Source organism: Solea solea, chromosome 21, assembly GCF_958295425.1.
Source record: "Solea solea chromosome 21, fSolSol10.1, whole genome shotgun sequence".
Taxonomy (NCBI): Eukaryota; Metazoa; Chordata; class Actinopteri; order Pleuronectiformes; family Soleidae; genus Solea; species Solea solea.
Genome location: NC_081154.1, coordinates 5,559,265 through 5,582,133, shown reverse-complemented (window position 1 = coordinate 5,582,133; position 22,869 = coordinate 5,559,265). Strand labels below are relative to the sequence as shown.

At 39.6% G+C, this 22,869-nt stretch overlaps 1 protein-coding gene across 3 annotated transcripts; it reads right to left on the bottom strand.

The window, feature by feature from the left end:
- Nucleotides 1-122: 122 nt before the first annotated feature.
- On the bottom strand, nt 123-22,251 carry mapk8b (mitogen-activated protein kinase 8b). 3 transcript variants are annotated; one of them, XM_058622028.1, is made up of 12 exons: nt 21,890-22,251; nt 15,970-16,153; nt 15,033-15,162; nt 14,511-14,569; nt 12,982-13,120; nt 11,731-11,896; nt 10,740-10,811; nt 7,916-8,098; nt 6,376-6,500; nt 5,629-5,692; nt 4,824-4,901; nt 123-4,202 (listed from the first exon to the last, which is right to left on the bottom strand). In XM_058622028.1, the coding sequence occupies exons 2-12, from the start codon at nt 16,089-16,091 to the stop codon at nt 4,186-4,188; spliced, it is 1,155 nt and encodes a 384-aa protein (XP_058478011.1). In that variant the 5' UTR covers nt 16,092-16,153; nt 21,890-22,251; the 3' UTR covers nt 123-4,185. The 3 variants fall into 3 exon arrangements, with proteins under 3 accessions (XP_058478011.1, XP_058478012.1, XP_058478010.1); XM_058622029.1 differs by having other exon boundaries at nt 123-4,197; XM_058622027.1 differs by lacking the exon at nt 10,740-10,811 and adding an exon at nt 9,831-9,902.
- Between the last annotated feature and the right edge of the window lie 618 nt (nt 22,252-22,869).

Sequence of the window (22,869 nt, the reverse complement as noted above, 5' to 3'; positions counted from 1 at the left end):
GAAAGACAGGGGAATCCTTTACCCAGAGAGGTCGCCAGTCCATTGCAGGGACACACGAGACAGAAACACAGGGAGAACATGCAAACTCTTGAACAAACCAGCCAAAAGAAGATGACATACAATGATGAATCAAAGTGGGTTTTTTTTTTTATTTGCAGTACATGTTTTGTTTTTTTTAGATATATTTTTTAAAGAGGTGGCATCATCAGATCCCAGTGCGAGTATTCTAGTAGTGCACTTCTTCGTTGGTTGCCGTTTTTGGGACGCGCAAATTCCAGGAATTCTTAAAACTACTTGCATGGCTGGACTCACTAGCAAACATGACAAACCAGCACCATACATATAAGGATTTCTTGTATCTTTTTCTGTGTTTATTAACATTACTGTGCTCACCCACGAGCCAAATCAAAATCTGTCCACTGTGTTGTTGCGACTCAAAGAACCTTCCGTCTCTGAATGAAAACCCCTGGGTTTACAGATTTGTTTGGAGGGTGAGACGGATTATGTAGTATTATGACTATAAACAAGTCACAGAAATAAAAATTGATCTTATTCATTGAAAAAAAAAAATTATAGAGGAAAACATGGATTGACAGTACCAAACATTTTCTTTACCTTCAGGAGACAGCTAACAAAGGCTAGGCCAATCACATACTACTAGCACAGTTTGCTGAAGGTATTGCACATTTAGTTTAAAAAAAAAAAAGAAAAAAAAGTACATATAACAATTCTCTTACTTCTAGGTGAAGTACACAAAGTACAAAACTAGAAGTCTGTTGAAACCGACAAATAGTACACTTTCAAATAAATAAATAATGGAATCTGTTATTCACACGTCTTCGATAGCTCGTTCTGCAGGCGACTACATACACGCAAGAGGAAGTGGCAGAAATTCAGTGTGAGGTAGTTCATCAAAGCCGACTCAAATCAGAATGATGCTGTTTGGAGAGATGCAGTAATAACAATAATTATTATTATCATCATTATAAAAAAAAAGCGACAACAATTTAAAGAAGGAAAAATAAGAGGAACAATTAAAAACTCTCATAATGTTGGGCAACAAAATTAAGAGCACTTTAATCAACCAAGTTTTTTTTTCTTTTGATTGACTCTCTTTAAGCTAGTTTGACAAATATGCTAATATACGTCAAATACATCAATTGTTCTCCCTGTTATTACTGCTTTTCTTACCGATTTGACACTGAAATTGTTAGTATACTACTGCACCTTTACGAATGGACACTTACATTTTTTCCCACTTTCTCTAAAGTGAGGGAATAAGAGTGAATTAACTCAATTGTCTTGTGCTAACGTGGCTCTGGGGCTGCTAACACTGTAGCATGCTAGCAAACTCTCCATGCTCAGCAGCTACAAATCCATTATTTTCTCATTCTGGTCACTGAGCTCTTTTACCACAGATAGAAAGACACAATAAAATTAAAATAGTTTGCGCCACAAAAACTAGCTCCAACATAAAGCTAGTTTGCTAGTAACTGTCAGTGTAGATAAAAGTCAGCACTTACACTAGTTCTGCCAGACTGACGATGATAAAATGCCAATTAATAATTGGGCATATGAGATTTGAATCAAATTCAACAAACATTACCGAATATATTTTCCAACCTTACTGTATTAGGCAAATCATTTTAAAATAAGGTACAAAATACAACTATTTGCTATATTTCTCACTTATTCCTAAAAGCTCCGTAATTCTGAAACATGTATACAACATGTACATGTGAATAAAATCAGTTTACATTTACAATGGACTGGAAGGGAATAGTTTGACCAGCTATCAATGGAAGAGACATTTTTGGCAGCCATTTCATCCATCCATCCACTTTTTTTTATGTCCATATCAAGGACCAAGACTACTTTAGCAAAAATCTAAATACGATTAACTCCTTTGTGTAATTCATGAAGAACCACAGTGTTCATGATCTTCAAAGGTCAACAAATCGACTCGCCAACATATAGTTAAGCTGATCTGGGGCTCGTGCAAACTTTTCAGTCGATAATGAACAAATCAGTTAGAGCCAGAAAATTTATGGTAGTCTGGCTCCGTCTCTAGGAAATGTGTTAAAGCATTAATTAGCCTTTCAGTTCTAATCGAAATACTGACAACACAATGAACGCTAAAACTTTTCTATTCACTTCTCTCCCTTACACTCATCACAAAAAAGCTGAAAAACCTAATTCAAAATTTGGTTTGCTGTCACTGCAAAGAAACCCTTTTTTTCACTTTGATGAAAGACCTTGACGAAACTGCCTTTTCTACGGAAATGACTCAAACACGTGCTGTCTCGCCGCATACGTCGTCTCTCTCACACCCAGCGAGACTCCACAGTCTCCCGTCCGAGGGTCAAAAGCAAAACAAGTAGAAAAATATACAACACATTTTGTGAGAACTACAACCCCATCATACACCACTGGTTTGATATGGAGACTACAGCTGTTTTCCAGACATCACGAAAAGAACCTACACATAGTAACGAATACACTTCCTCCCATGTACTCAGGAATGAATGACAAACAACAGGCACTTTTTCCTTTCAAATCTAAATCAAAAACACAGGTAAAAAGGGCACTATTATTGCATACAGTAAGAATAATGGTTCTTTTTACTCGGCTTGTTTGTGCTGCTGTTTGACACAAAGTCTAGTACGCTAAGTGTTTGGCCAGCTTTTAGAGAAAAAATAAGAAAATCACTTTCAGTTCTTGTTCAAATTCACAAAAGTTACATCAACAGGATCTGGTAAAAAGGACATCGTTTCCAAACTGTTCCGTCATAATCGCTATCCCCTCATAAAAACCTTCACAACCGTTCTCCACACCGTGATTCCCTACTTAACCGAAGCACATTCTACTTGACACCGCCACCGATTTCACAACCAACGCACAACTCTATGTCTCAACAAAAAAGCACCTCCCGAAACGCGACGAAAAACATTCCCAAGTCCCAAACCGACAACAATACCTCACTGTCAAAAGCAAACCAGAGAAGAACGTGATTCAGAGCTCTGGTCCTCCAAAGCAATACCACATCTCTAAGAAAACATCGCACTGCCTGTGGCAGACGAGAGAGGAGGTACTTTAAAGCACTTAAAAATATACAGTATAAGACAGTCATCGAAACATTTCAACGTATATCTTGCTGTGCCATTTTCAATTCCCATAGCTCAAGTGTAGATTGTAAAAAAAATGAATCAAATGGTAAATAAGAAAATTCTGATTGAGCGGGAAGTGAAAAAAGAGGAATTTAGAGAGATTTCATTAAGATGAAATTTACAATGTAGGCTGTAGTAGTGACTCACAAGAAGAAAATCATTTAAAAAAATAAATCTAAGTGACCTTAGCTGGTCTAGTAAATGGATATGTGTCATTTTAGACAATATCCATATCATGTGAAATAATAATAAAAAAAAAAGGTAAGGGGTACTTCGACCTTACTTCTGTCAATTAAATTATGTTTCAATGGCTCACTGCAAACGCATAGAGAAGATAAACCTACATCTACCATAAAATCTGTACAAACGCCATCTACATTTATATGGCAAGTTGTAAAAGCAAAGAAACAAATGAAAAGAAAAATAGATCACATTTAACATTTTACAGATATCCTTTAAATTCTCACTGTCGGTTAATACAAACCGGAACGTAGTAAAATCATAAAAATTCTCTTATCATCGTCATCTTAGGTTTCTGAAAAAAATAAATGAAGAAATGCCACAATAAATTACAGCTAGGACTAAAACAAAACCAACAAACAAAAGAAAATCCTAATTGAAAAATAAAGGATTATGACTGTCATAAAAAAAAGGAAAATAATAATCTGTCCTTTCTGAAACAGTTCTCAAACAGCTAGCTGGCTAATCACTACACTAGACAAGCACAGACGGGTGGTGGGGGAGGGAGAAAGGGGGCAGGGCCAAAGCCAGCATCAGGCTGGTGGTCTCAGAGATGACCAGGGAGAGGGGGGCGTGGCCCCGTCCAGGACCAGGAGAAGGTGTAGATGATAGTCATCTGCAGGAGCCATTAGCCAGAGCAGCCACGGCGACGGTGGTGCTGGTCATCTGCAGGCTGTCGTCAGCGTCAGTCAGGGTCAGTCAAGGTCAGAGGACATGGAGGAGACATCGTAGGTGGAGGCAGAGGAGGAAGAAGGGTGGTGCTGGTGGAGGCTGTTGCTCACTGTTGCACCTGTGCTGTGAGACACATGGAGATACACCTGTCGTCAGCTACAAATGCAGCGAGTGATCTGCTGAACATCAGTGTCAACACTCAACACCACTGTCATGACTGATTAATTAACTGATGAATTTGGCTGATATTTTTTTTATGAATAATTTCAATAACAATTATTACAAATTAAGCATTTTTCTCTCTCTCTCTCTCTCAGGAAGTTGATAATTGTGGCTATGACACTAGAATTGTATTTTTTACAGTGATAGAAGGTGGTTTTTCGTTAACTGCATGACTGACTTTGATTTTTCAAAAGAAAATATAACTGGGGATGAGCTGACATGATTATCGGTATTGATCCGATACTGGTCATTTTCAAATTTATGTCCATGTTCCCACACATTGTAATTTTTCCCATCTCTGAGGTAAAAACTCCATTTATATATGAACTCACACACACACACACAATAATAGTAATATACACATCATAGACATGAAGCATTCCTTTGCGTCTTACCTTAACTATCACAACTAAGTGCCTAACCCTAAACCTAAAACCAGGTCTTAACCCTGAAAAAGCACTATTTGTCCTAATGTCCTAAATACATGTACACACACACACACAAGAGAGAAAGTCTACTAACCTATTGAGGCTGGTTGTCCCCTGATGATGCCATTCTTTGTCCTTTCCTCCCAGTCAAACACTTCTTTGTATATCAACTCTGCAACAAGAAAAAAGCAAAGAAAATCCTTAAAAAAACTGTCGTCTAATCGAAGCTGAAAGAGAAAAGTAGTGTGACAGTGGACATTATGGCGTGTAGAGGTATCAGAAAGTGTATTCTACATCTAGTTTTAAGTATTTTCAATCCAGATCACATACATATAAACACAAGCACTCCTGTTTCCCAGTTGACAGAATTTTTTCAGTTTGTAAGTTTGACTTCACAATAGTGTGTGTCCCAGCGTTGTTTGAATATCAACCAGTTTGACTGTCGCCTGGCAAAAATAAACATGTGCCCGTCTTAACAAGATAATCACGAGATAATCGTGATGGAGACACAGCACGAGTGCGAGTGGAATCCGGAAACACAGGCATGTCACACAGACGACGCACAGAAAAGCACAACCCCGAAACGCCTCCTTTCTTTTCTCTCTCCACTTTAATCAAGCGTGGCAGTTAAGTTATATAAATATTTCACAGATGTGTATGTCGCAGTGTATAGTCATATATGAGTGGCAGGGCAGTGAGAGGAGGAAGCGAGGAAAACGAGTCACACGGCAGTGCCTTTATGGATTCAGACAGACGACGCAGAGGAACATTCACCGCAATTTGAAGATTAAATGCCCCACAGGCTGCAGAGCACAAAGATAGAATGACCTTATGCAACACACTGCAAAACACTAAGCACTTATGACAGCTTATAAAGGAGAGGAGAGGATCTTTCCTACCTTTCCACTCGTCCACTGTGTGCTCTCTCTCATCCAGCTGCTTGTCTGTGATCGCTGGTGGCGGCTGCAAGAAAAATAAACATCTCAGTTCCATCGTCTTACAAGATAAACAACATTTAAGTTCCTGGAAAACATCACAGGAAATCGACAGATCCAGTTTCTACTGATTAAATGATGTTTGGATGGACAACTATGAATCTGGATGAATGAGAATCTACACAGACAACACTTTCATTTCTATTTCTGCGGTTTAAAAATAACAGAAGTGCGATAGACACGGCCACAGAACAGTGGCACCATATTTTTTGCTCCAATCAGAAGGAGGCAGCATTTGATTCACCGAACCCTAATTTCAAATTATATTCCCTAAATTTAGACTCCAACTCCCCCAAAAAAAGAGGCCCAGAGACTCAGATATCCCATTATTCCTAAAGGACATCGAACACATCATAATGTTTCCTGTGTTCCTGCGTCAATCAATCTGTCATGATCACCTCATGTGGGGAAAATGAAAATAAACAGACTGATGACAGGTTTTCCTTCAAATTTAATCACTATTTATTGTCCCTGTTCTAAATAAATTGTTGGAAATCAGTTTACATATGTGTTTTAGACTAAGGAAACAGAAAACTTGTACACAAGACAAGCTGCACCAAGAGAATATTTGCCATTCTTAAATAAATTCATTGGTGTCAGCTTAATTTTTGACTAGAAACATAATGTTATATTGAGAAGAACGTGACATACCGCTTCCACTTCAGTCGGGTCGTACCACACGTTGATGTAGGAGTGCTGGAGAGCCTCGTCCACCGAGATCCGCTTTGACGCGTCAATTACCAGCATCTTGGACAGCAGGTCTCGGGCTTGACTCGCTGTCAAGGAAACGTGGCAATAAATAAATAAATAAATAAATAAATAAATAAATATGTAAATAAGTGATAAGACTGAACAGATTTCGATTCTGCAGTTTGTCAGGCTTTATTAATTTGACACATTTCCTGTTGGAACAGGATGTAGGAGCAGGGCACAATACAGGGAGGGACTGTTCAGGAGTACAAATGTCTTTGAGGGAGAAAAAGCTGTTTGGATTTGACAATATGGGTTAAGAAAAAGCAACACTGCGAAAAGACAATAGTTTCATTGTCTGATGTGAGAATTCTTCCTTAAATTAAGTTACATATACTTTTATAGACTTACCTTTAGTCTTTGCCTTTATGTGATATCACATTCTTGTTGTTTTTAATTCTCTTCAGTTTTATTTATGACATTTGGTGTTTTGTATTTTTTTGGCTCTTGAATTAACGTTTCTCTTGTGTTAACCAATTGTATTTATGCTTTAAACATTATTGTCCAACTAAAGCAAATATCTTGCTTGTTTGTTCCATTTTGCATCACACAAACAAAACACCCCTCACACTTAAGTTGCGCGAGAAGTTAAAGCTCCTTACGTTTTGTCTTACCGTCATAAAAATCTGAACAAAGACAATTTAACCTCCACTTTAATTATGGCATGTTTTGTCTTACATCCTGAGAAATCGCAGCCTCGGTAGCAGGTTTTTATCCGTCGCACTTCAGGAGAGTCACATGTTCCTGCCTGGCTCAATTAGCGCGGACTGAAAAGTTAGAGCTACTTTGTTCCTGTGACATCTTGCAGCAGGAGTTTGCTGCGAGTGTTCCTGTCATCTCCGGTGACACACGAGCACACGCTCGAGGTAAATCCCTCTTCACAGTAAACAATTCGGTCCTGAAGTGTCAGCCTCAGTAATGACTGCTTAATCTAAGGCAGACGCTGAAACTGCATCTGACGCTCGTCAGCATGCACAAAAACATGGCTCAACACAAAGTGATGTTCTATGAAGGAAAAGGAAAATACTTGTTTTATATTAATGTTTGGATACTTACACACTGAACCATAATGGAGCCATTCAAATTAGAAAAATAAATACAATATAAATTCGGCCATTATTAATCCTACATTAGCCAAAAAAAGAGCCAGCTGTAAAACTGTTTTTGTACAAATTTCGAGCAGTAAAATTGTGAAGTGCATCGTGGCATTAAACTCACGCCTCTAAAACACTAATTGCCTCGTTATTCCTGGCACCTTCTGGTGTACGATAAAAGCTATTTGAATTTTGTAAATGAGTGCCTGCAGGCAGGACAATTGCTCCGCCAAGGTATTCAACTCTTGGCTGTGAATACATTTACAAACCAATTTCCTTGTACTTTCCTTTACAGCCTTTACAAGACAATGTAACATGGGCATTTGTGGGAACTGTGTCAGTTTTACCTTTTAGTTTGTTGTGTTCGGAGTCTGCAGGAAACAGGACATCGGGGAAGAGCTTCTCAAAGCTGTAGCCGGCGTACCGTGGCCGGTTCTCCACGTAATTCCGCACCGACTGGTTGAGTTTCATCAGGAACTCCTGAGATGGTGTCCCCAGCTGCTCGATGACCTTGTTCCACTGGTCGATATCTTGTGGTTAAAGTGTTAAGAAAAGCCTTCGGCTAGATTTGGACAACAGGAGCATCCATTCCAGCGTGGATTCTGGGTCATATTTAAGAACTGATGTAAAATAAAAGAGAGCTGCCTGTCTTCTAATACATTGTTCTGACTAGGGCTGCATTGATTAATAGATGAATCTATTATTAATTGATAACTAAAATAATCGTCAACTAATTTTATAATTTATGAATTTGATTTTTTTCAGCTTCTTAAAAGTGAAGATTTTCTGGTTTATTTGCTTCATATAATAGAAGTCTTAAAGACAAAAACATTTTGGTTTGTGGGCAAAATAAGACATTTGAAAACATAATTTAGAGGTCTATTCTCTATTGATACAAAAATATGAAAAGAACCGCAGCTCTGGTTCTGGCTTGAAAGCGTAACCTCTGCTGTAGAATGCTGGATTAAGAACACAGGTGGGGAAGTTTCTCAACACACTGTAAAGGCCATATGGAGGCAGTTCCACTTATTAAAAAAAGGGTTGGACCAGATTTAAATGTCATTTAAACCTGTAGAAAAAAAACAGCTAGGATGAACTGTGTGGGATACAAACACTATGGACTGCGTTGCAAAATTATTTCGAACATCTGGACTCAAACAGTCCAGATACAGGAAATAATGTATGCAACTGTTTGTTCTTAACAATAACACGTAAAAATACACACGTAACATGTACATTGACTTGGAGGGCAAAAAGGTTCTTGTTCATATCTTTGTTCATAAGAAATAATGAATGAGCAACAAGGAAAGAGCTACCCTACCTCTTCGCATTAAGCTAACGAAACGCAGTTTTAGAGTTAATGTTGAATTAAAAATGTAACCCAGATGTGACTGTGATTCTTATAACAGACAGTGAACACACTGAACACTGAGCAAAAACTAAATGGAACTGGTTTGACTTCACTATTTGCCAAATCACTGAGCCAATGTTTGTCAAAATCAAACCTTGTTCGAATGTTAGCAGTAATTAAAAGTTTTGACTTCGCCTTTGTTCAATTAGTATTCTACCTTTATTAAATACAATAGATAACTTATGCTTTTGGAGCCGCCATTTGAAGGTAAAAAATGCATAAGGATGGTGCAATTACTAAGCTAATGCTACATTAGCCTGATCAAACCACTGTACACTGTGTAGCATTTGCAAAGACCAATAACCCTTCAACTTTTTGGGGGTTATTTGGTTGAGTTATGCTTTAAGGCTTCAAACATTAAAGCTATTCCAAGTAGCTATTACCCTAGCTGTGCACTATTAGCAAAAGCAAACAGAATCTTAATGCATCATGCTACACTGATTAAATATTAACTAGGGACAGCACAATACCAGTTTTTTGTGTCCGATATCGCTAACTCAGCTCTGTTAACGACACATTTGTAATAGTCATTTTAAATATTCTTCTCATATGAAGAGAAAATTTAACAGCCCACATGACTCAGCATGTAATATATAGGATTGTTGGATTGTATGGAGGAAACAGCCTATTCAACCTCCTATTTTAGTCATACCGAGGGGATCTTGGTGTGTTTGCAGATATCCAAAAACAGATTTCAGAGCCAATATCAGCCTGTAATATTTTGCATTCCTAAATATTTCATTTTATCCAAGTTTCGGCCTCCTGTTGTGCACAAAGATATGAACAAGATGTCAGACAAAGGACAAGACACGATTGTTGGGGTTTGGATGGAAGGTTCAACTCAAGGATACGATCAGTGCCTGGAAACAACACACTACCCCGGACCATTTCAGCCATGATGCAGCCAACAGACCAGACATCAACTGAAAAATGAAATGACAACCACCAAATTAGCATGCAGGACTGAAAAACAAACAAAAACACAAAAAACAAAAATAAAACGGAACGATAAACATGATGCACATGCCAGGTGATGTATGTGACAAAAATGGATTGCATGCAGCCGAGTGCACTCTCAAACCTGTGTCAGCCTCCAAATGAAGGCAACGGAAAATGATTCATTTTCTTTTTGGATAGCATTGACTACATGTTTCTGTAGAAATATCATTATCCCAAGAAGGAAATGTTTAATATTCCTCCTACGTCAGTTGCTGTGAATTGAAAAATGTGACACTCTGCTTCATAACACCCTCTGTATCCTCACTGCATTTCATGCTGTATGAAGAAACTGGAATACTTGCATCAACAATTGTTCGATTTGTCTTTGGTTTACCTGTGTATAACATGGCAGATTTTCTCACAAATACTTATCTGTGGTCTATTTTGCATTTACAAAAGTAGTAGCTGCTGTGGCATCAACCATGTTGAATGCAGTGTGAGGATAAAAGTCAGTATTTTATTGCAGTGTTTTTCTCTACAATGGAAGAGCAAACTACTAAATTCTATTTTGTTGTTTCATGTGACAGTCATGGATCTTGGAATTACTGCTACTTATGTGACTGAGTTGTGTAAGAAGAGCAGGTCAATGGATGCAAGTCAAAGTTGTCATACAAACATGGGAAAAATCGAATTTCTTTTAGTCGCTCACACGATATGGTCTCCGTGCAATTTTCACTGGATGAAAAACAATTACTTGACTTCCTCTGTGCCGCTTGTTTCTCATGGAATGCCAGACACTGCTGCAAGCAGCTCAAGGATACAATCCCTTCCTGGAAAAAGGATTTTGTGGCGAACCATTTCTGCCATAATGCAGCCCACAGCCCAAATATCCACTACATATGCGCAGCATAAAAAGGAGGGAGAAGAGAATAAGCAAAAAAAAAAAAGTTGCAACAAGACAGCAGGAAAAATGAGCATCAAGGTTTTTGGTCAAAAGGACTGAGGGTATGAAATAATTAGTATTCAAAAGGTTTTTGTTCTTGTGGATCTTTTTTGTTGACTCCACCTCAAGGTGCCTGAAATGAATATGTAAAAAAACAAAAAACAGAGAAATACGTGGCTATAAAGCGTCTAATCCTAATGAATAACATCTGATTATTTGAAAAGCAAATGGCACCCCAGTAACATCTCAATTAAAAGAATGGTTAAATATTTAGAGAAACTGGCATCCTTTTCAATAATTAAAGGAATGAACTGATATCACTCTGCACTAAAAACAAAGCCACAGCCAGGACGCTTGGTTTAGCTTGGCATAAAAACAGAAAATGGGGACACAGGTAGGCAGGCTTCCCATTTCTATGCTATACTACATTTAATGTATCCTGGATCAAACATACACATGGGAAAATGGGACAGATTCTCCCACTTTGCACTCGGTGAATGAGTAGATTTCACAAAATATTTATATATTCCTTTATAACTCTGCTGCATAAGCTGCTTTTAGCCAGGCTCTTTCAAACTGCAGCCTCTTAATAAAACATCACACACATGCTGAAGCACTGCTGGAGTCTCCTAACAAGAAGTTCCCCACAAAGCGTCGATGCCTGGCATGCCAGCTTCCCCTGAGTGTGACCTTTACATGAACAGTGAGTGAGTGAATGAGTGAGTGCGGGTGTGTGCGTTAGTGCGTATGTGTTTGGGAGGTGCTGTTAAAAACATCTCAGAGGTGGGAGCGACATGCAGCAGGTCAGGCAGCAGCTCCTCATTGGCCAGTCGCTGTCACGGAGCCACCTCCTCCACTCATTCACTCACCATTGGCCTGGTAGCCCATGCCCAGGATGACTTCAGGGGCGCGATAGTAGCGGGTGACCACGTAGGGCGTCATGAGGAGGCCGGTGGCGGCCGTCCTGGCCAGACCAAAGTCCAGGATCTTTAGAGTACAGTCAGACTTCACCACGATGTTACTGGGCTTCAGGTCCTGGACAGAAAACACAATGTAGACAAAACGCTATGTATTGCGTAAACTGTATGCTTGAGTGGTTGCATCTGTGCCCTAACCTAAAAGTACTGCTGCCTCTCTTGGCCAGAGACTTTTCATCTCAAGCTCAGAATTCCAAGCAGTCTTTTCTTAGTGCATTTTATTTAAGGCAGTTGTGCCTGACTGCAGGAAGGGTTAGGAAACCAAGTGTATGCCTGCGTGTGCTTTGCAGTTGGGGGCATTGAAGCTTGGGAGCGTTGAAGTTTTGGTGACGGTGACTCATGTTGCACCTGCTGAGCTGCACCAAAGTCACTTGACGTTGTTCGGCTCTGCCTGTGGCTCCATTAGTTCCGGCTGACAGAGCAAGAGGAGCTCAGCTCAGCTCTGCTACTTCTTACGCTGAGAGTGACTGACAAAGAGCCATCAGTATGTAAGTGTGTGGGTACACTGCTGCCGGTACTTCAGGGACTGTGTGTGTGTGTGTCATACTGTGTCTGTGTTTTCAACCTCAGTATGAGCACCTGAGTGCTATTTGCTCTTTCCCGAGGCATCCTTTGCTTTGCTTTGTCGTGTGTGATAAATGTAAAGTGAGTATTTTTGCATTCTGGACATTATGATGAACAGAATACACGTGACAATGGGACCTTGGTCTGTATAAAAGAATGTTTTTTATGGTTTTCAATCAATCAATCATTTAAGCAGGTTGAGATTGTATGTGTGTTCATGGGCATCACGACATGACACTAAAAGGTGCAGTTGAACATTTTATGGTAATTTACTTCCCCACAAAATGTAAGATCATTTGACTATGTGGCCCCAAGCCCAACATTTTACCATTTCTTCCACATAAAATCAACTGCAAAGAGTTCCCTTCTGGAATCACGTGACACATTTTCATTAATAAGAAGAATTTAACATTTTATTACATAAGAAAGCCCTTATGTCCATGTAAAACAGACAGTAGAACAAGAGGCAAAGTTCATTCTTAACAACCCAACTCTATCCTCCTCTGGATTGGCATTACACACTGTATATGCTGGTCTCTTGGGCAAAATGTATACGTGCAGTGAATTAGTGAGCCTCACCCTGTGTATGATGCCTGCGGCGTGTAGGTGTTTGATTCCACAGAGCATCTGGTAGAGCAGGTACGACAGCCTCTCGTGATCGAGCTCCATCTGAATCACCTGGCAGAGGTTGGCATCCATCAGCTCCATCACTAGATACCTGCGAGGGGAGTCATACCTCGTTTTTGACAGTGTTGATAGATGTCCAGAATCAGCCACTTTTTTTAAACACCGGTTTACATGGCCTAAACAGGGCTGATGTTATGTTTTTCTGGCAGCTGTTGCATCATCAGTCCCTTCAATCCTCTTACATGAAGTAATTTTTGATATAAGATTTTATTTTCATGTATTTATGCTGTAAAAAAGAACAACATTTTTTATTCATAAAATGCACAGTCACGCACACTGTAATGCAAGTATGCATCCAAGTATACGAGTGTTCTCCTTCATCCTTTTACTGTGTGTTTGCACTTCAACCCTCAGGCAGTGATTTGTCCAGTTTCCTTTTTAGCTCAAATCAAGCAGACACACACACACACACACTCACTCACTCACTAGAGGATGGCATTAATCATGTTTGTTCCTGTCATACTCTGTGAAACCATCACATCCCCCATACATATTTGGGTCTAGCATTACCCTCTCTGCGATTCCACATTCACATTTCACACTGACGTCTTGTCGACTTCGAAAACACAGGACGCTGCTAAATATAAACACACTCCCATGTTGCTCCTGTTAAAAGATGAACTGCAAAATTCATGGATGTCAAGAGTATTTGGCATTTCCAAAAGACCGAGGTACTATATCTGCACTCCAACAGGATGTTCATGTGTACGTTGGACAACACTCACCCTTGATATCAGGATTAAAATGTGTTTTTCATCAGCGTTCCTGGATGACTTTCAATTAAATTAAGTCATTAAGGAGGAGTATAAACTAAAATGCTTGGAAGCCTCTGCTGGCCAACAGTTTCTGTCTTAACAATTTATTTCCAGACTCATACGACATGTGCATGCTTAATCGTCAAAGAGGCCAACACCCACGTTTCAGACGTTAATCTGTGAGTCCAAGTGAACATTGGTGCCAAATTTGAAAGGATTCTGTCAAGGTGTTCTGTAGATATCGCTTTCACAAGGCAAAAGAAGTTTATGAGGTTACATCAACCTTGAGCTTTGACCACCAAAATCTAATCCTTTTATCCCACAATGAAAGTCCCAAACTGAAAGGATTCCATCATCATGGTGTTCTTGAAAGAATAAGACCTATGAATATACAGAGGAGAAGCCCAAAACATAATGTCCCCAGACATTAGGGAGGAATATAATAAAAACATGCACTTTATGAGGGGGCTTTGTGTTATAAATACAGTATATACTTTCCTTGAATTACATATTTTTGGCATTATGTACTAGCATTAAGAGAGGATAACTAAAAGCAACAAATCAGCTAAGCTGCACAACCACTAAAAGGCCTGAAAAGATCACCCTAAACCCCCTGTAATCTCATATCCTGTATTGATTTTACAAACGTGTTGATGCTGTACTCACACATCTTGGAATTCTTCCAGTGTCTTCTGTGGCGTGAATACATTTAATAAGCCAATTATCTGCAGGATATAAAAAAAACACACAGCGATTAGACAAAGAGTTTGTGATGAAAGACAGTATCACCACCTCGACAAGCTCTGAACAAGCAACACACCACTGGTAAAAGACTCGCACTTCAGCAGCAGCAGCAGCAGCATGGGCATCAATAATAGATAACAACAGCACAATGTCTAATTTAAAACACCGCATAGAATAACATGACGCAGCAGAAGCTTTGTGGTAATCCTCGGGAGTCCACTGTCACTCAAACACCGTGATAAGCTTTTAGAGGACTCTTTTTTTGCTGCGGAGTCAGCAGCAAAAAAGCCGCAGGATGGAAATTAGACATCTTAACCTTATGCATTTTAAGCAGACGTTACTCTGGCAGAATGTTAAGGTGTCACAACTGAAAATCTACAGTAGTCTCTCTAATACTAGAGTTGATAAACACACATACATAAAAGAAGAAGTGCAAACTCTTACGTTCTTGTGGTTGACACATTTCATGAGCACCAGTTCTCTGTAGGCTCGTTTCGCGTGGGTTTGATTCTGAAAAGGCCGGCTCAGCTTCTTGATGGCAACGTTCCTCTCCAAGATGTGGTCATACGCTGAACTGTGGGCACAGGAGTGGTAACAACTCAGTCAAAAACCACCAGCCATTTCACCATTTATTATTTAGCCAGCCAAGCAAAAACGTGGGTAACAATGGGTCTTAAAGCTGCAGTGTGTAAATTTTAATGTTGCTGATTACTCTTCGTCTCATTAAGCCTGCCCCACACCGAAGGATTTTCAAATCTGACTTGATTTTAAAATACGTGGGAGACCACAGACACAACGCACTTTGTAAGCAATTTTCAGTGTTTTAATCCTCAGAAAGCACAGACTAGACGATCCAGATGAGACACAGGACCACACACGATGTTTTGTGCTGAGAAACACAAAAAAACTGTGACCATGGCTAAGAAGACGGAATCAGCTTGGCGTGTACAAGTTACGGTTCTAAACAAAAGTTTATTCCAATTGCTGTTCAGTCGTAAATATTGTGTTTAATACTTAACGATTTGAAATCGGTTGTCTTCACGTCTGTTAATCCTTCACGCTACAGGACAATTGTCCAGATAATCTGTTCAAACCAGTCTAAAATCGGAAGGCACCCATGATTGTCGGAAGGTCCAGATAGGGACAGAAATCTGGCCAATTATTCTCTAGTGCAGTGTAGTTGTCAACAGCATTTTCTTCTACTGTCATTTAGACATTATACGGAGATGGTCAGACCACTGCCCGAATCAGGAGGCTTTTATCTATCTCCACGACAACTGAGAGAACTCCTTTCTTGACAGCAACCATTTGATGCAGTTAAAAGTAATTGAAAAATATAACAAGATGGACTGCATTTGGGCTATTTTGCCCCTCTACTCACCAGACGATCCCCTGTGCTCCGGATCCGATGGGTCTGAGGTTCTGGTAGCGCTTTAAAACCATGAACGTCGAATCGCCCACATCTATACTGTAGTACTCCTTTTCACGCTTGTTCCGGTTCATGGTGAAGCCTTGGACAGACGCGGTGTCAGGGCATCCAAGTGGAGCTCTCCTCCTCTCTCAACCTGCAGGGTATGAGGAAAAATTGATTTTTGTTTGGGGTTGAATATGTTTATCCAGCAACAAAAAAATACCACACCAAACTTGGACACAGGGATTTCAAAACGTCTATTTTCTTTAGCCTAAAGCTCCCTTGTGTAAGATATTTTCTGTTTTATCAAAAAATCTATAAAAACAAAATCATTGTTTTATATGCATTATATGAACACATGTGGATTTCTGCCTGAATATGCTTTTATTATGTTTTAGTTATCCGACACTTATCTGCATTGAATTCATCTTTGAGACGTGGTATTATGTGCTATACTTAAGTTTAAGAAATCATGAATCGTGAATGTAAACCAGCCATGGTTCCTAAAGTGACGTTGACCGTCTCTGAAACACGTCCTATAGCCCAGGGGAGATGTGCATACAGTACAAAAATCAGAGTGATGGACAGAAGAACAAGGCAGATAAAGAGAGATGGAAAGGAGAACAAACTCGAAGTTTTATGCCGGGCATAAAGACGACATAACCATTAGAGGAATTTAGAGCATTGTTGTGATGATGTCTGTACATTTCCTGGACCATGACAAGCATCCCTTATAGAGTCCTTTAGACCTTTTCTTCTACTTAGTATGAATAAAATATAAGTCAGACATAGTTTGGAGACAGCGGTTTCAGACTACAATTCAAATCCTACTCGTCTAAGACACTAATCGCATCAACTTCTTGCCTTTTTTTTAATGCGACTCTTTTAAATACACATCACAACACTTTTTGTATCTCAACCTTGAGTATCTAACAATGCTTATATCGTTCTGATATAGTCGTCTTTTATATTCCTAAGCTTTTAATGACACATTTGTGCTAATGTGCAGTATTTAGCTTCAACTGTGTATCAAATATTCTGTTCTCATAAGGTATTATATTTATATTTTAAGTGATGTATTTATGCGATATTAAGAGTATATCATATCAGATTTGACTTTTTTGATATCCAGTCCGGTGATATAATGCAGTATAAGACTGATACCAATTCTAAGTAATGTACTGGCTCCTTCCTACCCATAAGCAATCTTTGTACAAGACTCTTAATACTGCAGCCAGAAAACACCAAGCACACTTAACCGTAGCAAAGATTTATAGATGGATTAAATTTGTAATCTAGGCTGACGTCAAATTTATGTTTCCCCATGCAATTACATTAACGCTTACTGATTTACTAGCACCCACTCCTTGCAGAACTGCCATGATCCTCCAGCAAGCAGCAAAAATGTCACCTTCATTTCCAACAAGTACAGAGCTACATCTGACCACCATGAACACACCTTTTTTTTTTTTTACAAAATATCACTGGGTAAAAACCAAATATAGATTACACTGGAGGAGAGTGTGAGCACTCATGCTCCGCAGAGAACATGCATGTCAGTCTACACCCTGTAGAATATGTTAAAACTAATGCGAAGCTGCAGCACCACGCGGTGTGACACGACCATGTGAAAGGGACGGAGCCATATATCAGTGTTACTGTGAGACAGGTGTGGAAAAACAGGGCAAAACACCATGACAGAGCGAGTTGTGCTGTCAAATCAATTCAACAGCAAGGAAGCAGAGAACAATGTGTGAGTGTGTGTCTCAAATTCACCCTATGTTATACAGCCCGCGCTGCACACAGGCACATGCCTAGGTGTGTGTGAAAGCTGGTGGCTCAGTTTTGTATGCGTTTGTGTGCAGACTGCGGCAATATTTTGTTTTGTTTATCCGATGATCAAATAAGACAGCCGGGGTTCGCAGATATTTCTGATCTAATCCTTCACAAACACTGCAGCTTTGACATATTTTTACCTATCGAGGTGTCTCCCTGCTGTAGCACAGATTAGCGCCTTTCATTGAGGCCTTGAGTCATACAACTATTAAAAAACGATATTTTCAGATAAAACCAAGCGTTTTAGCTCCATGTCAGAAGTAATCTGCATCAAAACTAATATGACTAATAATAAAATGTACATTGCAGGACCATTTTGGATACATTGAGCAGACTGGCTTAAACAGGAAGTCGATTATTTCCTCTGCGGTTGTTTACACAGTTCCAAGGAGTACAACTAACAACAACAAGGATTATGAGACTGATGACAAGGTGGAACTGAAACTGATATTAAGATTTAACAGCTATTCACAGCTGGTAGTCACATCAATGCTGATAGGAACCAATCAGGAAACGGGTAACTACGTCATTGCTTCCACAGGTCTCCATTTTTGCTTATCTTTAAGCCCCATATTTTTCAAACATAACAGGAGACAGGGGCATTTTTTTACATCTCCGTTTTGGGGGTTGTAGAATGCGAGGGTCAGGCGTAACCGGAGCAGAAAAAGACAAAATCGGCATCAAAAGAAGTGTCAAATGTGGCATATTCTCCCCACAATAAGTGAGGACACATTGAACTTGGCAATCCTGTCCAGATTTACACAAGCCTCTGTCCCCCAGCTGTCCATCACAGCACGTCTGCTTGGAGCTGGTCTGTCTCTTAGTGCTCCTCTTTCACTAAGAAGACTCATGTAGATTTCCTGCACAAATCAAACTGATATGTTTTAGTATCTGACCACGAGAACAGTCGGATTGTATCAGTGAAACACTCAAATTCAACCAAAGTAATGGATGCTGATAAGAGCCCATGAGGCCAAATCCAATATAAACATTTAGGGCTATTTCATGACCTTTCTTCTCCTGGAAGCACTAGGGGACAAACCAGCACTGAAGGACAAACTAGGGCTGCTTCAACTACCCAGGAATCTAAGCCGATACGCTACTGTTTTGTCTACCCAACATCCAGATGTCAAAATCAAATCACAACAGTGTTGACAGGCGCATGGTTTCGTTTTGGTATCAAATTTCACATAGTTGGATATGTCCGCTGTGTCTGGGGAAACAGAGAGCACAAGCTTGATAGTCACAACAGAGAAAACGTTCATTTTGCAGGTTTTACTTTTACACTTTTGCGACGTGAAAACATAACACATCATATCTTTCTGGTGAGATGATGAACAAGGTTCAAAGGTGTGGAGGGACGAGAGGGATTGTTATTTCTCTCTCGTTAACCTGTTCACAACCGTCTGAACTGTACCATACACTTTCCGGTTTCAAATTTAAGTAATAACTCTAGCTACAAAGGGAACATGTTATAAATATGTGTTCACTTATTAATAAACCTGCTCAAGAATTATGTACACAAAATATCACTAAAACTGATTACTTAAAAATGTACATTTACAACCAGTAAGCCCCAAAATCACATCCAATCAGCCAACAGGACCTTGAGATGTGAATGTACCATTATCAGACATGAACCAGGACTCGTGGTCCCACCTCCCTGCAGGCCACCTTTCACGTTTGCTGCAGGAATCAGATTTCTTGGTGCTTTTGGCTGACCGCTGCTCTTTTCTTGGCACGTTGCAGAGAAAACCCTCACAAGCATTGTGCGGAGCAATCTGGGAGCTTCACCCAAGTATGACCAGCGTATGAACTACGTTAGTTAAATATCGTGACCCGGATTAATGTGCAAGAGAGACACACACATCAAAGCTTCAGCTTGGGACAATCTCTGGCTTTGGCCACCTTTGGCCGGAAAACTCCAACAAAACCAAACATAACTGATAAGATCGCTGATAATTTGATAGTTTACAAAACAGATAACTTACAATATAATATGGGCAAAGACTGTTACTTATCCATGTGACTGCAGCAACAAAGATAAACCAGAATGAAAAATTATGCAACTGCCACACTCATCTTTCTGTTTACAAGTCAGTGAAACGTTAGCATCTTCACATGAGAGCCACATAAACAGAAACACTGAGGCCTTGAGTGTAGCCAGATAATGAAATCCTACCTCAGGGGTCACTAAAGCTTGGATCACAGACCAGACCCAGACGACACATAATTGCCTACCTTCATGGCACCTTTGTCTCTTAACTTCCAACATAACAATGACTCTGGAGGTCCAGTAAATCCAGACCAATTACATGTGCGGTCAGTCATCACATGAGGACACTAAAACAATCAAATTAGTGAATTCTAATCATCATTTTGGACCAGAGTCACTGAGGGAGATGCACACACCAGAGAGAGTAGGGGAGGACAAACCAGTTAAATCAGCCATAAAGCATGGATACATTCAACAACCACTCCTTCAGACACACCTCCTCAACTGCTTATTAACACAAACATCTAATCTTCCAATCACATGGCTGGTCCCCAGTGCATTTTAGCATAGACATGTACTAGACAACATGCTGAGGCTGAAACAATGAGGAAGAAATTATTTAATTTCAGAAACTGCTGAACTCGAGGGACACACAACTATCTTAAGGGTTTACAGAGAAAATATCCAGTAAGCCTCAGCTGTCACAGTGAAAATGCCCTGTTGATGCCAGAGGTCAGAGGAGACTAACCAGACTGGATTCACATAGAATGACAGTAGTAACTCAAACAAAAGCACTCACAGCAACCAAGGAATGAAGAAGACCATCTCTGACCAAACAACACCTCAACCCTTGAAGCAGGTGTTCTGCTTCAGTAGAAGACCACACTGGTTGCCGTTTCTGCCACTTTATTAGAAATACTGTGTGCCCTAAAGGGCTAGATGATATGCTCAAAAAACTTTAACATGATAAAACACAATGAAGTCAAACAATACAAATCAAATCATGATAAATGTCAAATCATTTAAGATGTGTTTCTTCACATTTTCTAGTTGTTTCTTGCAAAACAATTAGATATAGTTGTTCTACAGATGTCACTTTTTAGTTATTGTAGTCTATTACTTATTGAGTTAATAATGTTTATTGTAATGTCTAGTGTGTGAAGAAGGTGTTCAGGGAAGAATTTCATTGTATTCTGTACTTTTTACACAATCAACTTTCCCTCACGTGCAAAATTCGACAAACTGTGGGGTTTCAAACTTCATAATGAGCAAAAACACTTTCTGGGGGAATATATTCAAGGTAATTATTTGTTCTTATGAGTGTTTAGCATACACACTATATCAATATAAATTAAACATTTGTAGTAATTCATTTAGTTATTTAATGATAGCGTGTATATCCATTCACGTTCTTTTATTTTGAAAGTGTTTTTTTTTACAATATAGAGAAACAGGTACAAACACTGTGGTATGTTTTTCTCATTTAATTAAAATAGAGTATAAATCCTGGTTTGAGATATTAAGTATTACACAACAGCCACCAGTGTAAAAACGCAGCGGCGCTCAGCTAACAGTGATTTTACTCACCTTCCATGCTAATGTGGCTGTGTGAAAGATGCTAATATAGCAGTAAATGTCAACAAACACATGCTAGCTTCAAACAAACCTGGTCTACTCCGAGTGTTTGGATGTTATAGTGACCGCAGGTGTTGACGTTCCCCTGGTTGGTGTGGTTTGTTACACCGCCCAGTTCTGTTCCCAATGTTAGCCGAGCTAATATGGGAGGTACACGGTTATCAGCGGCGTGATTCCCGGTCGGTGTCGCCGCTCAGTGTGGCCGCCTTCCCCACAGTTAGGCCGGACGTGAACAGCCCGCTCTGTGGTGCTCACCGTGTTTGTGTTAGCAAACACTTATTCCCCTAGTAACGTGTGTGTGTGTGTGACCCCCAAATATGACCGTTCCCTTCCCCCACGCGTGACAATATTACGTCAAATAGGTCTCATATAGTAAAAAGACAGGGGGAGAGAGAGAGAGAAAAACACATATGTGGAGCTCACCCCTCTCCGGTTAATTCCACCAGTGTCGAGCTGCAGTCTCTGTCGGCTGCTGTAGACACAACCCGGCCGCTGTTTTTTGTAATTTGTTTGTAGTAAAACGACACTTTACTCCGCTTTCCGTTCTTCCTCCGGTTCCAGTCCCGTTTCCCTCACGCCAACAGGCCACAGAGATACATGTGTGTAGCTCCGGCGTATCCTACTCGTTGTGCTTCCGTGACACGGGCAGTTTCTGCCATTTCATACCGACGTCGTCGGAAGCTACCGATGTTTTCTCGGCTGCACAATGAGCAGCAACTGTAGAGGCGGCGAGGAAACAGCAGCAGCAGCGGGGGACGTTCAACGCCGCCTGCGCGTTCACGACGGCTGAGTGTGCGCGAGAAACCGGAAGCGACGATTTGGCAACGTTTCGAAATGACGCTGCAAACAACGGGAAAATATGAATATTTTACACATGTTTGTGACTGTATTTCAAGTGATTATTTGTTTCTATAAATACACGGTTTACATATGTGTATAAATTGATGATTGATTGATATATCGATGTATAAATAAACATGTATGAACGGTTTTGCAACATTAAAGTGTGTAGAGGTCAACCGATATGGGTTTTTCAATGGCCGATATTTACCATCATTGCAGCCAATATTATGTTTAATTTAAATTTAAATTTTAATCTTTATCTGACAAATTATTGTATATGTATTACAATTGTTCAATTATTAAATACATGCCAGCCAATGTCATTATGAGAATATTGCTAAAATTATATAAAATATATATATATATGTGTGTGTGTATGTATGTATGTTTACATATATATTGAAATATTTTAGGTAAGATAACAAATAAAAAATGGCCAATTTTGTCTGAATATTCTATTTCTTTTTACCCACTCCATTTATTTGACATTTATTCCAAACTGTGAAAAGAAACAATAAGGAAGGACTGTTGTACATTATACAATTGATATATGGAGCCTA

What these genes read in the sequence shown, in the direction of transcription:
- mapk8b (XM_058622029.1), bottom strand. Translation starts at nt 16,091, where the DNA reads ATGAACCGGAACAAGCGTGAAAAGGAGTACTACAGTATAGATGTGGGC. An exon ending in CATGGGCTACCAGGCCAATG is followed by an intron (nt 10,812 to 11,730) that starts GTGAGTGAATGA and finishes GCGCATATGTAG; the next exon opens with TGGATATTTGGGCTGTGGGC. An exon ending in CCTTTTTCCAGGAAGGGATT is followed by an intron (nt 8,099 to 10,739) that starts GTATCCTTGAGC and finishes TTTAACCACAAG; the next exon opens with ATATCGACCAGTGGAACAAG.